The sequence below is a fragment of the Amblyraja radiata genome, chromosome 19, assembly GCF_010909765.2.
Source record: "Amblyraja radiata isolate CabotCenter1 chromosome 19, sAmbRad1.1.pri, whole genome shotgun sequence".
NCBI lineage: Eukaryota > Metazoa > Chordata > Chondrichthyes > Rajiformes > Rajidae > Amblyraja > Amblyraja radiata.
Genome location: NC_045974.1, coordinates 22,254,094 through 22,267,951, shown reverse-complemented (window position 1 = coordinate 22,267,951; position 13,858 = coordinate 22,254,094). Strand labels below are relative to the sequence as shown.

The window sequence follows — 13,858 nt, the reverse complement described above, 5'->3', positions numbered from 1 at the left end:
TGGTGTGTATTTTTGTGATTATTTATTTGTGATAAATTGGGTTGTGGAAACCATAAGAATAGTAGGACAAGGGTTTGTGGTTTTCAATTGTATTTTGCCGCCAGATATTCAGTGAGAGATGTGAAAACTAGGGGCTAATGTGGAGGAGAAATTGAGGCGTGTAAACTTACTCAACGCTTGAAAGTAATTCGCAACACACAGGCTAAGCGGCAAAACCACTGGGCACATCTGGATGTGTTCCATGTGGATTACAGTTAAAGGCCTGCCATATCTCTCCATCCGAGTTTGTCCATGAAACACAAACTTAAGCAAAAAACAGAACGCCGGAGGAGCTCAGTGGGTCATCAGTCTGAAGAAGGTTCCTGACCCAAAACGTCATGTCCATTTCCCTCCACAGATGCTGCCTGACCCACTGAGTTCCTCCAGCAGTCTTTTTTTTGCTCAAAATTCCAGCATCTGCAGTATCTTGTGTCTCCCAGCACAATCTTTTACATGCACAGCCATATTCATTTCATTCCAAAACAACTTCACTGCTTTCAATCTCATCTATTTTAAATTTTACTGCATGCAAAGGAAAAATTGGTATCGGTCCAACTCCGATTTAAAACTGAGCTATGTTTATTTTCATGCCATTTACAATCATGTGAATTGGTCACATTTTCCATTCCTAAGCTAACATCTCCATTTTCTCTCTCTCTCTCTCTCTCTTGTCCTCTTTGGCTCATGGTTCCAAGAAATATGAATGTCTGCCTTGTGTCTTGTAGAACAAAACTGGGCAGTATTTAAGTTGAGCTGTGATCAGAGCATTTTTTCAATTTGATTATCACTCTTCTGATTTGTATTTTACTGCTTGGTTACATATTTGTTTTATTGCCTTATTAATTGAAACTGTACAAGGCTTGAATTATGACCCAAGCAAGTCTTTTGGATCATTTTGAACTTGTGTTAAATGCTTCAAACAAATTCATGGCTTGTGTGTGTTATTTGTTTTGTCTTCCAATATGATAGATTTTTGGCTGTACTAGCCCTTTTATTGTCTTGTTATTTTGTCGGTTTTCATATTTTGCTTGTTGCTCTTGTACTTTCTGTGCCATTTCTCACATTCCATTGGCCATTGAAGTTTTGTGTTTACTATCTATGTTTGCATCCAAGTCACCCCAGTCAGCAGTCTTCCCTCACCTACTCCCTCAAATCCCCATCTTTAATAAAAAGCATTATATTTTTTGCACTTGTACAAATTCTTAACCTTCACAGCTTTCAGCTTGACATGCAACACCCCAGATTTCTGAGTGTGATTTTATAGGGCTTGTGAGAGTGCACTTGAGATGCCAAGGAGTTGATCAAGCAGCATCTTTCCGTTGTAAAACCAGACTAGTCATTGCTTTAGATCTTTCTTGATTTGAGGATGAGTTGCAGTGGCTTTCTGTTAACTTATGCTTTCATTTAAAATGTTCAGCCTTTTTCTTTCCAGAACCCTGTATCTCCATCTTTCCATCCCTCCCTACATTAGTGATTTCTGTCAATTTTAATGTATATTCTCCTCCCAATTTGTCTCTTACCCTTCGTTACTCTATAATTGGTGATAGACACGAAGTGCTGGAATAACTCAGTGGGTCATTTGTCTGCTTTTAGTAGTACAAACAAAAAATCAATCGAATAAATAAGTTGCCCTGCACTTCTCCTTTAAACTTTTTTTCTCTCTCTCTCTCTCTCTATGTAGCTGTGCCAATTATTAAATTGACAAATGAGCTATTAATGTTGATTGAGGGAGGAATAGTGTCCATAGCACCTCTGGACATGAACAAATAACATTTACAAAGACAATACAAATAACATTTAAAATACATTTGGGTAGGTACATGGATAGGAAAAGTTGAGGGGTATGGGCAAACACAGGCAAATGGAACTAGTTTAGATGGGGCATCTTGGTTGGCATGGACGAGTCGGGCTGAAGGACCTATTCCATGCTGCATGATTCTAAGGTTCCACCACCATGTCTATTTTCACATCCCTCTTTGATGGTGTATGTCATGAAATATGCCTGAGAGCAATTAGTTTGTTAATGGTGAAAAATTATAGTGACAGTTCTCATTCTAGGATCCATATTGATGAATCCTCTAATGAGAAGAATCATCAAATTAATGCCTTGAATGGCATCAAGTGCAAAATGTATCCTCTTCCACTTCTGAAAATTAGTTGAGTGTTTCAAAAGCAATTTAGCCGATGTTTAAGGCTAACCAGGCTGAGGCCAGGTGACAGCTGACCTCTGTGTTTAAGAAGGAACTGCAGATGCTGGAAAATCGAAGGTAGACAAAAGTGCTGGAGAAACTCAGTGGGTGCAGCAGCATCTATGGAGCGAAGGAAATGGGCAACGTTTCGTCCCGAAACGTTGCCTATTTCCTTCGCTCCATAGATGCTGCTGCACTCACTGAGTTTCTCCAGCACTTTTGACAGCTGACCTCTATCAGGCTGAGGCCAGGCGACAACTCTCGGACATCTCCTTCTTATCCTTGGACCATGACCCCACAGACGAGCACCAGACCTTAATATCACACATTTCTGATTTTATTACTTCCGGCTCTCTGCCCTCTAAAGCCTCCAACCTTATCGTTCCCCAGCCCTGCACAGCGCGGTTTTATCTTCTCCCCAAAATTCACAAACTGAACTGTCCTGGCAGACCCATTGTTTCTGCTTGTTCATGTCCCACCAAATTAATTTCCATATACCTCGACTCCATCCTACCCCCACCCCGGTCCAATCGCTCCCAACCTATATCCAAGGCACCTCACACGCTCTTTGTCTCTTCCAGGCCCCCACTCCCTCATCTTTACCATGGATGTCCAGTCACTCTATACCTCCATCCCCCACCAGGAAGGTCTTAAAGCCCTCTGTTTCTTCCTTGACCGCAAAATCAGCCAATTACCGTCCACTAATACGTATCTATTTTTTTTTTGCTTTTGAATTCTTCCCAACCAATTGTTCAAGCGCTTTTGATTGCAACATGCGCCTTAATTTAGTTCAACAAAGAAACTGACAAGTTACTAAAGAACCTACCAGTCCTCCGCCTACCAGAGCTGGTCCTTGCCCTCAACAACTTCTCCTTCGACTCCTCCCACTTCCTCCAAATCCAAGGCGTAGCTATGGGCACTCGCATGGGCCCCAGCTATGCATGTCTCTTTTTAGTGTACGTCGAACAATCACTGTTCCAGGCGTACACTGGCCCTATCCCCGAACTCTACCTCCGCTGCTTTGACGACTGCATCGGTGCTGCCTCCTGCACCCATGCAGAACTCACTGACTTCATCAACCACGACTAATTTTCATCCTGCCCTCAAATTCACTTGGACCATCTCCGACATCTCCCTACCGTTTCTGGATCTCACCATCTCCATCACAGGAGACAGACTATTGACCGACATCTATTACAAACCTACTGACTCCCATACCTATCTAGACTACACTTCTTCCCACCCTGCTTCCTGTAAAGACTCTATCCCCTACTCCCAATTCCTCTGTCTACGCCGCATCTGCGCCCAGGATGAGGTTATCCATACTAGATCATCGGAGATGTCCTCATTCTTTAGGAAACGGGGGTTCACCTCTTCCATTATAGATGAGGCTCTCGCTAGGATCTCCTCGATATCCCGCAGATCCTCTCTTGCTTCCCCTTCCCCCATTCACAATAAAGACAGAGTCGTTCTTGTCCTCACCTTCCACCCCATCAGCCATCGCATACAGCATATAATCCTCCAATACTTTTGCCACCTCCAACGGGATCCCACTACTGGCCACATCTTCCCATCTCCATCCTTTTCTGTTTTCCGCAGAGACCGTTCCCTCTGCAAATTCCTGGTCAACTCTGCCCCTCCCACCCAAACCACCCCCTCCCCAGGTACTTTCCCTGCAACCGCAGGAGATTCAACACCTGTCCCTTTACCTCCCCCCTCAACTCTATCCAAAGACCCCGACAGTCTTTTCAGATGAGGCAGAGGTTAACTTGCACCTCCTCCAACCTCATCTGCTGTATCCGCTGTTCCAGGTGTCAACTTCTATACATCGGCGAGACGAAGTGCAGGCTCGGCGATCGTTTCACTGAACACCTCCGCTCAGTCTGCCTTAACCTGATCTCCTGGTTGCTCAGCACTTTAACTCCACCTCCCATTCCCAATCTGACCTTTCTATCCTGGGTCTCCTCCATTGTCAGAGTGAGGCCCAGCGCAAATTGGAGGAGCAGCACCTTATATTTTGCTTGGGTAGCTTACACCCCAGCGGTATGAACATTGACTTCTCTAACTTCAAATAGCCCTTGCTTTCCCTCTTTCTCCATCTGCACCCCTTCCCAGTTCTCCCACCAGTCTTACTGTCTCCGCCCTCTCCCCTGAAATCAGTCTGAAGAAGGGTCTCGACCCGAAATGTCACCCATTCCTTCTCTCCAGAGATGCTGTCTGTGCCGCTGAGTTACTCCAGCATTTTGTGTCTAGTCGATGTTTAATGTGTTTCAACTATTGGATGATAAGATGCTTGGGTGAATGTTTCTCTGATATTCTGTTAATGGAATCATTATTTATATTTATTTCAGATACTATATTTCAAAGGGTGCAATTGTGGATCAGTTGGGAGGAGACCTGAACTCTACCCCTCTCCACTGGGCAACGAGGTAACACTTTGCATGGTTTCATATGTCCTTGGAGAGCTAATCCTGGGTGTGCCAGGGTTCATTAGAGTCCATGCCACCTCCTGCAACCAAAAAGCACAACCAGCTAGGATCAATCTGAAACATAGCGTATAGGGTGTCAAGGTTTTGAGGTCAGTTTATTGTCACATGTACCAATTAAGGTGAAATTTGAGTTACAATACAGCCATACTAAGTGAAAAGCAACAAGACACACAGCCACTTAAAATAAAAGTTAACATAAACATCCACCACAGCGGCTCCCCACATTCCTCACTGGGATGGAAGGTTATAAAGTCCAATCTTCTCCCTCTTTATTCTCCCGCGGTCGGGGCTGTTGAACCATCCGCAGTCGGGGCGATCAAAGCTCCGGCAGCCGATGATCCGAAGCCCTCGCGCCGGGACGGTTGAATCTCTCCGCAGCTTGGAGTTCCCAAATCGGTCTCTAACCAGGGGCCATGGGCTCCATGATGTTAAAGTCCACAGGCCCACGGTTGGAGCTCTCCACAGTCGATCCTCGGCAAAGGGATCGCAAGCTCCATGATGGTAAGTCCGTGCTGTGCCTGCGGTTGAAGCGCCAGGAAAGGCCGCGCCAATCCACGATGTTTGGCCGCAGTGGGGACGGAGAAACGATACGGAAAAACATCTCCGTCAAGGTAAGAGATTGAAAAAGGTTTCCCCCACTCCCAAATAAAACAATACAAAGGAACACAAAAACATACTCTTTCACACGTACTTAAATGAACAAAACAGAAGAAAGGACAGCCACTGCTGGCGCCACCCGGTGGATGTTATTGTAAACTTAAAGCAAGAATCCCATCATCAATCCAAATATAATCCGAGTTCAAGTTTTAAAAAAACGTAAGGCACAAAATGCTGGAGTAACTCAGCGGATCAGGCAGTATCTCTGGAGAACAGGCATGTGATGTTTTGGGTCAGGACCCTTTTCCAGAAATTCTGCCTGACCCACTCAGTTACATATTTGGCCGTACAGCTCCTTAAATGTGCCCTGGAATCTGCATGGGGCTGCATAACTCCTTATTGCCATATTTATTCTGTCACTTCTCGTGCAGATGTTAATGAACCATGGTGGGGTATCAAGTCAAATGTTTTATGGAGGAATAAGAAATCTTGTGGCAAATCCTTGGCAATGCTTCATCATATTAATGTCAACTATTCTGTTGTGTTCCTTCTAGGCAGGGCCACTTGTCCATGGTTGTGCACCTTATGAAGTATGGGGCAGAGCCCTCCTTGATTGATGGAGAAGGTTGTAGCTGTATCCACCTGGCTGCCCAGTTTGGGCATACATCTATTGTCGCGTACCTGATCGCAAAAGGGCAGGTAAATATTTAGCTTACTTTTAAACATAGCTCTGCGCAACAAACAATGAGTACTCAGTGTTGGGAGAAAACAGCATCACACTGCCGCCTTAGATATTAGCGCTCGCCACTACTGGTGTACTTCTTTAACCAAGAAAGACAGAGGCAACAATTGGAGCAAACAAAATGCAGATGATAGAAATCCGAGGCAAAAAGTAAGATGTTGCAAACAATTGTGTTGTCAAGCAGCCTCTGTCGAGTGAGTAATGGTGTGCCCGTCAGGTCAAGGACTCTTTATCAAGGTGGAGCTGCTGCCTCACAGCACCAGAGACTCTGGTTCGATCCTGACTACGGATGCTGTCTGAATGGAGTTTGTACGTTCTCCCTGTGACCGCATGGGTTTACTCCGGTTGCACTGGTTTCCTCCCATATCCCAAGGATGTGCAGATTTGTAAGTTAATCGGCATCTATAATTTACATAAATGGAACTAGCGTGGGAATGGATGAAAAGGTGGGTATACGTTAGAACTAGTGTGAACAGGTGATGGATGGTCAGCATGGATTCAATGAGCCGAAGGGCCTGTTTTCATGCTGTGTCTGAACTAAACTGGAAAGGTGAAAAAAAATAAGTATGTGCTTTTAAGTTGTAGGCAGGAGGATGTTGAGAACCGAGGAGACATCTTGGCACAAATGTGGGAATCTGACGCAGAACACAAAGTGCAGGAGTAACTCAGCGGGCCAGGAAGCATCTCTGGAGTACATGGATAGGCAATGTTTCGGATTGGGACTCTCCTTCAGACTGACAGAAGAGACATTTATATAGAACAGTGCCACCTACAGGTTTCCCTCCCACATTGCACATTACCCTGACTAGAATATGTATCTACAATCTTTTGTTATCTAGTGCATTTTATAGATTCACATGAGATTAGAGATACTGGGGTCTGTACACAAATAATTTGCTGGAAGAACTCAGTGGATCAGGCAGCATCTATGGAGGCAGAAGGGCGGTCGACATTTAGGGTTGAGCTGCATCAGGATAAAGAGCAGAGCCATAAACCTACTGAAGATGGACTCAAAGTGCTGGAGCATCTCAGCAGATCAGGCAGCATCTCTGGAGAAAAAGGAGTCACTCCTTTAAGTGCTGAGTTTGAACTCATCCTGTTTCTCCAGAGATGCTGCCTGACCTGCTGAGTTACTCCAGCATTTTGTGTCTATCTTCCGTATAAACCAGCATCTGCAGTTCCATCCGACACACAATAATCTTACTTAACTGAATGCAAAAAAAAGACTTCTCAATGGTTCGATGGTTTCGTTATTATTTCACTGTACCTTAGTACACGTGATCATAAGGAACCACTGAATCATAGAGAGTGGAGATGTAAAGTGTAAAGAGGTGAGGGGATGGGGAGGTGGCCAGTGTAAAGAGGTGATGGAGCCAGGTGAGAGATGGAAGTATGGAGATCGTGATAGAGGCTGGGAGGTGATAAGTGGTGATGACAAAAGGCTGTGCATTCTGGAATCTGGTAAGTAAGGTGATAAGTGGAAAAGGGGGGGGGAGGGAGGTTGATGGCAGGCACGTGCCATCAGGGTAGGCAAGGTAGGCACTACCTACCCTGACTAAAATTATAAAATTATAATTTATAAATAGTAAAGGCACGGGAGAATTATGCCTACCTAAGAGATCGATCTCTAGACATAATTCTCCGTGCCTGTCATGCGCAGTACTTATAACACGCGAAAGTATGTGCAGCTCACGTGCTTCAAGCCTTCACGGACAAGGGGAGCTGAAGGCAGCTGAAATTCTGCCTTTGCACCGTGGACTGCGTACTGTGCAGCAGCCTACTGCGCATGCGCAGCGCAAGTTTCTTGGCGGGTTTTTCAAACATGGATTGCCATTATCTTAAGAGTTTCTTAAAAAACAAAGAGAGAAGAATGGAGTTTGTGTACAAATAATGTGGTAAGTACATTTCTGAGCTATATGTTTTTAAATACCGTATTTCTCGGCAATGAAGACGCTATTTTTTACCCAAAAATAAGGCACGAACATTTACCTGCGTCTTGGAGGTCGAAGGTTAGGTTGTTAGCCAAGAAAGATAGACTTGGATATCCCTCAGTACAGCAACATCAAGAAGTCTATCCCACATTCCTGGCAGCTGATGGGAAGCAGCTGTAAAGTGGGAAGCAGCTGGGGGGGGAGAGAGTTCCTTTCACAGCGTGTGGGGAGTCTGGCCACACGCACAAGATTGAGGGATAAAGTTGTGGGGACTGCAGGAGCGTTGAGAAGGAGGGGTTCGGGGATCATACCAGAAACTCAGCACGATCAAGGGACCAATTGAGGTTACTCGCGCTGACACAGGAGTAAGCTCCACCGTCCGCTGTATTGTTATCCATCGCCCGCTGACCCGCTCTTGAGCTGGTCCCCTCACTGTCCGGTCTACATTGAAAGACACGGACCGGGCAGGGAATACCATGCAGTGTCACTCAGCGCAGCAAGTGAGGCCACGTCCTGCTGCCATATAACCATATAACAATTACAGCACGGAAACAGGCCATCTCGGCCCTTCTAGTCCATGCCAAACACTTATTCTCCCCGAGTCCCATCTACCTGGAGCGTATCGTTGCGTCGCAACTTCATTCCCACCTCCTTGCGTATAACCTACTTGAACCCCTCCAATCTGGCTTTCGCCCCCTCCATAGCACAGAAACTGCTCTCCTCAAAGTCCTCAACGACCTCCTCACCTCTGCTGACACTGGTTCCCTCAACATCCTCATCCTCCTCGACCTGAGCGCAGCCTTCGATACAGTGAACCATAACATCCTGCTCACCAGACTCAAAGACCTCGGCATTGAAGGCTCTGCACTCAGCTGGCTCCGTTCCTACCTTTCCAACAGATCCCACTTCATCTCTCTCCACAACCACACCTCTGCTACAGCCACAGTCACTCAAGGAGTTCCCCAAGGCTCCGTACTCGGCCCCCTCCTCTTCATCATCTACATCCTCCCCCTTGGACAGAGCCTTCTCCAGGGCAGCTCCCAGGCTCTGGAACTCCCTCCCCCAACTGATCCGCAATTCCGTGTCCCTCACCATCTTCCAGTCCCGCCTCAAGTCCCATCTCTTCACCTCTGCCTATCCTTAGCCCCACGTCCCCCTCCCTTTTCATCTGTGCATAATTGACTCATATTGTGTTTTGAATTGAATTTACTTTGTACTAGTCATGTCTCTACTATTTATTTCATTCCCCTTACATGTTTTTCCTCTACCTGCTAAATTTTTGTAAGGTGTCCTTGAGACTCTTGAAAGGCGCCCATAAATAAAATGTATTATTATTATTATTATTACCTGCACTCAGACCATAACCCTCCATTTCTTTCCCGTCCATATACCTATCCAATTTATTTTTAAATTATAAAATCGAACCTGCCTCCACCACTTCAACTGGAAGCTCATTCCACACAGCTACCACTCTCTGAGTAAAGTAGTTCCCCCTCATGTTACCCCAAAACTTCTGTCCCTTAATTCTCAAATCATGTCCTCTTGTTTGAATCTTCCCTACTCTCAATGGAAAAAGCTTATCCACGTCAACACTGTCTATGCCTCTCGTCATTTTAAATACCTCTATCAAGTCCCCCCTTAACCTTCTGCGCTCCAAAGAATAAAGACCTAATTTTTTTAACCTTGCTCCGCAACTTAGTTGCTGAAACCCAGGTGGCAGTCGGAATTTAATGATTTGCGGGAAGCGGCTGACATGAGCGAGCCCGGAGCGCCGCGACAGCGGTGAGTGAGTTACTGGCATTATCCCCGACCCCCTCCTTCTCAACGCTCCTGCTCTCCCCGCAACTTTACCCTGGCCAGACTCTCCACAGGCTGTGAAAGGAACTCTCCCCCCAATTGGTCCCTTGAACTAGTATTGTCATTCATTAAGATCACAACTGATTCAACTTGTCCCGGTGTGCTCCCGTTTTTCACCCATCTCTCCACCTGCCGTCACCCTCCACCCCCCCCCCCCCCCCCCCCCCCCCCCCCCTCACCCATTCAGTAATTCAGAATGAAGGAGATTTGGAAGCCTTGGGCAAATTGAATTGTTACTTTCTTTATTTTCATTTATTTGAGCATGAGAAATTCTATGTCCCGCCAGCTTTCTTTCAAAATTTAGCAACTCAAAATGGGGGTGAGCCTTAGACGCAGGTGCATCTTAATTGCCAGGAAATACGGTACTTTATTAAGAGATATGGCTTTTGAAGACTTTATAAAAGTCGACTGATAGCTTACAAAGAGGAGAACAATCTGCGCATGCGCAGTTTAAGATTTTTTAAAAGCCTACTGACTGCCTACTCTGAGAAATCACTCACGGCACGTGCCTGGTTGATGGGCAGTTGATGGGGGATGGAAAGTAACTGAGGGGCTGTGGAAGGGGCCGGGTGGAAGGGTGCGAGGAGGGGGAAGGTGGGTTTGGAAGCGTGAGAGGACCCTGGTTGATCATTAGGGAGAAAGGAACATGAGGTGTGGGTTGTAGACTACCCAGGCAGAATGTAAGGTGTTTTTCTTTTCATCTGCGTTCAGCCTCATCTTGGCAGCGGAAAAGGCTGAGGTCAGACAGGTCTATGTGGGAATGTGCAGCGGAGTTGAATCGGCCTGTATTCGGGAGGTCAGGATGTCCATTGCAAACAGAAAGCAGGTGCTTGGCAAAGCGACAGCCTGGTTTACGCTTGCCCATTATGTCCGCTGATCCCGATGTGGCCTCTACATCAGCGAGACAATCAGTTGACGAGCCAACTTGAAAATATCATACGGAGAGGGGAAGAAATACAGTTAAAGATGAAAAACAAAACGATGGTGCAAGCGATAAAGGAAATTACTCTAAAAGGAAACCAAGCTCACGGCTATTGCACAATAGACATGCGGTTCAAAAGCAAACCATTTTAAAGAAGTATTATGCCCCCATGTTGGGTAACCAATGGCTCCCAGCATATTTGGTGTTATGGGGTTTTATTGATTTGAGTCAAGAGTGCTTTAATACTCTGATTTAAGATAGGGTATTTAAGATACAGAACGTATCTTAAAGTACTTAAGATACAGAATGCAGAATATAGAAAAGAGATTTACAAAAGAGTAGAGTGATTATGTGGGATGACAGTCAATCCTTTTCTGGGACAGCACCATCTGCTGGTGCATTTCCTGCAGCAAACCTGACCAGTTCTGACGCAAAGAAAGCAAGCAAGTAATGGGCCTGTCCCACTTGGGCGACTACAGGAGACTATGCGGTAGCCACATGGTCGCCACATGTTCACGGGTGGTTGCAGGGGAGTCGCCTTCATGGTCGTGAGGAGATCCCGCATTCTCGGAACTAGTCGCGGCTTCATTCTGATCGGCGACCAGAATGAAGCCGCCATGGAGAGTATCGAGAATTCTCGTGCCGTAGGTGCAGTGGTAGTGGGTCGCCAGCAAGTCGTAGGTTGTCGCCGGTGCTGACCGGTGAATTTCATTGGCTCATTGGAGAAAAAAAACGTAAACAGTAGTTTTCAGAACCAAGGATAACCGACCGGTAATGTTAATGTTCGCCGAGCTTCACTGCCGCATATCTCTGACTTCTTAAAAGCCGTCTCTACTCTTTCTCCCCACCACGTCTCCCCCTTCTCCCCCCCCCCCACCTCCACTATTTTAAAGGACTTACTGTGCTTTCACCGTCTTAATTATAGCGCCAACCTCCGTGTTCATCGTCGTGTGTGTCCGTATCACATTGGCTTTGCACCGTGAGAATTTCACTCAGACAGCGCTCCCCCGCTTGCCGTGTCCCCTGCCTGCATAACGGGCTGGTGAAGGAAGCGATGTGTGTGTGTGTTCCATTCTGACAGTCGCCGGCAGTCGTCTGAAAAATCGCCTAAGTGGGACAGGCCCATAGGTTACCTGAAGTTGTGGAATTCAATATTGACCCCAATGATCCCCATGAGGGGAATTCTAATCACTGAATCATGGTGCAAATTGGGATAGTTTTCTTCAGAGTTCTGGAGGTTGGATTTGCGTCATTATGGAAATTCTAGCCGCTGAAATTTTGAGTGATTTGCAGTAACAATGTAATATTTTGATTTAACCTTCTTTTGACTTTCTTTCAGGATGTTGACATGATGGACCAGAACGGAATGACGCCGTTGATGTGGGCTGCTTACAGGACGCACAGGTTAGAACGGTCTCAGCTCGCGAGCGTCCTGCTTCAATGGCTCCCACTTTTCTGAAAACCGGTTACATTAAATATGGTGGCCATTTTGTAGTATATTCTATACGGTGTCCTCTTAATGTTCCACTAACTCAGGTTACCACCTGGAATATACTTCCCGAATGGGGTTGTGAATAGATTTACTGATGGCTTTCCTAAGGAGAACAAACCATGAAATGACCATAAAATCCCATTCATGCCACTTCCTTTTTAGTTTTAAATATATGGTGTGGAAATAGGCTCTTCGGCCCACCGAGTCTGTGCCGACCAGCGATGACCCATACACTATTTCTTTCCCACACACTAGGAACAATTTACAGAAGCCAAATAATCTACAAATCTGGACGCCTTTAGAATGTGGGAGGAAACCGGAGAACCCAGAGAAAATTCACGTGGTCGCAGCGGAAACGTACAATCTCTGTACAGACAGCACCCGTAGTCAGGATCGAACCCGGGTCTCCAGCGCTGTAAGCCAACAGTGTGTCCCCTTACCATCTTTCACAAAAACAAATCTGTCATCTTTGCCCCAAGGCCTATATGTCGCTCTAGATCCATCTAAGTGTTGAGTCTTTAACAGCTTAAAGGCAATCAAGGATGGACACTGAATGCCATCCTGAATGGGCAGCACAGTGGCAAAGCGGTAGAGTTGCTGCTTTACAGCGCCAGAAACCCGGGTTTGACCCAGATTATAGGTGCTGTCTGTACAGAGTTTGTACATTCTCGCAGTGACCGTGTGGATTTTCTCGCTTTTCTAAAGGTTTATAGGTTAATTGGCTTTGGTAAAAATTGTAAATTGTCCCTATTGTGTAGGATAGTGTTAGTGTATTGCATGATCGCTGGCTGGCTCGAACTCTGAGACAAAGAGTCTGTTTCCGCACTGTATCTCTAAAGTTTAAAGTCTAATGTTTTGGCAGTTCACTTGAAGTCCTCCACCAGAAGAGGCAGCTTCCAATCCCTCAGCCTTTGCCCATTGTAAATACTGGCTGGGTGTCATGGAAATACCTTTGCTTCCAAGAGGTATAATATATCATTAATCATTAAAGTATCATTAATAAAGTATCATTGAAGATCTGGGCTGTCCTGATTTGAACGTATCAGTTTTCCTTCAGTGTTGAAGCAGTATCTTGGAATCTCATTCTTCTTGGTAACGTGAGATGGGCAAATAAAGTTCCCGGGAACAGTCTATCACTGCCACTTTGGGGCAAGTTTGGCCAAGCATTAAAGGCTGGTCAGGGCAAGCAAATCCCATCTACTGTGTACTCTCTTTCATTGTAAAGTATATTCTCCTCCCCAACCCCTTTCCAGAGCACTTCTCAGAGTTAGCTCATCTATTAATTGCTTTCATTGCATTGTAAATTAATGACATCTATTACACTCGATATTCTCAACATATCATTTTTTAGTAAATTTCTGTGCAAAGACCCACCAGCCCATAAAGCATGGAGATGCAAGGAACTGCAGATGCTGGAATCTTGAGCAAAACACAAAAGTGCTGGAGTAACTTAATCAATCAGTGGGTCAGAATGTAGAGACGACCTTTCGGGTTGAGACCCTTCTTCAGACTCGAGGGTCCAGATCTGAAACGTTGCCTATCCATGTCCTCTGGAGATGCTGCCTGACCCACTGAGTTACTCCAGCACTTTGTGTTTTAC

General features: G+C 45.7%; 1 protein-coding gene across 2 annotated transcripts in view; it reads left to right on the top strand.

Annotated features, from left to right (window-relative positions):
- The window catches only part of zdhhc17 (zinc finger DHHC-type palmitoyltransferase 17), an 81,469-nt gene that overhangs the window by 45,065 nt on the left and 22,546 nt on the right, over nt 1-13,858 (top strand). For both annotated transcript variants that reach the window (XM_033037976.1, XM_033037975.1), the window contains 3 exons: nt 4,580-4,657; nt 5,869-6,013; nt 12,106-12,170. In XM_033037976.1, the coding sequence (XP_032893867.1) occupies nt 4,580-4,657; nt 5,869-6,013; nt 12,106-12,170 (288 nt within the window). The remainder of the gene's footprint in view (nt 1-4,579; nt 4,658-5,868; nt 6,014-12,105; nt 12,171-13,858) is intronic.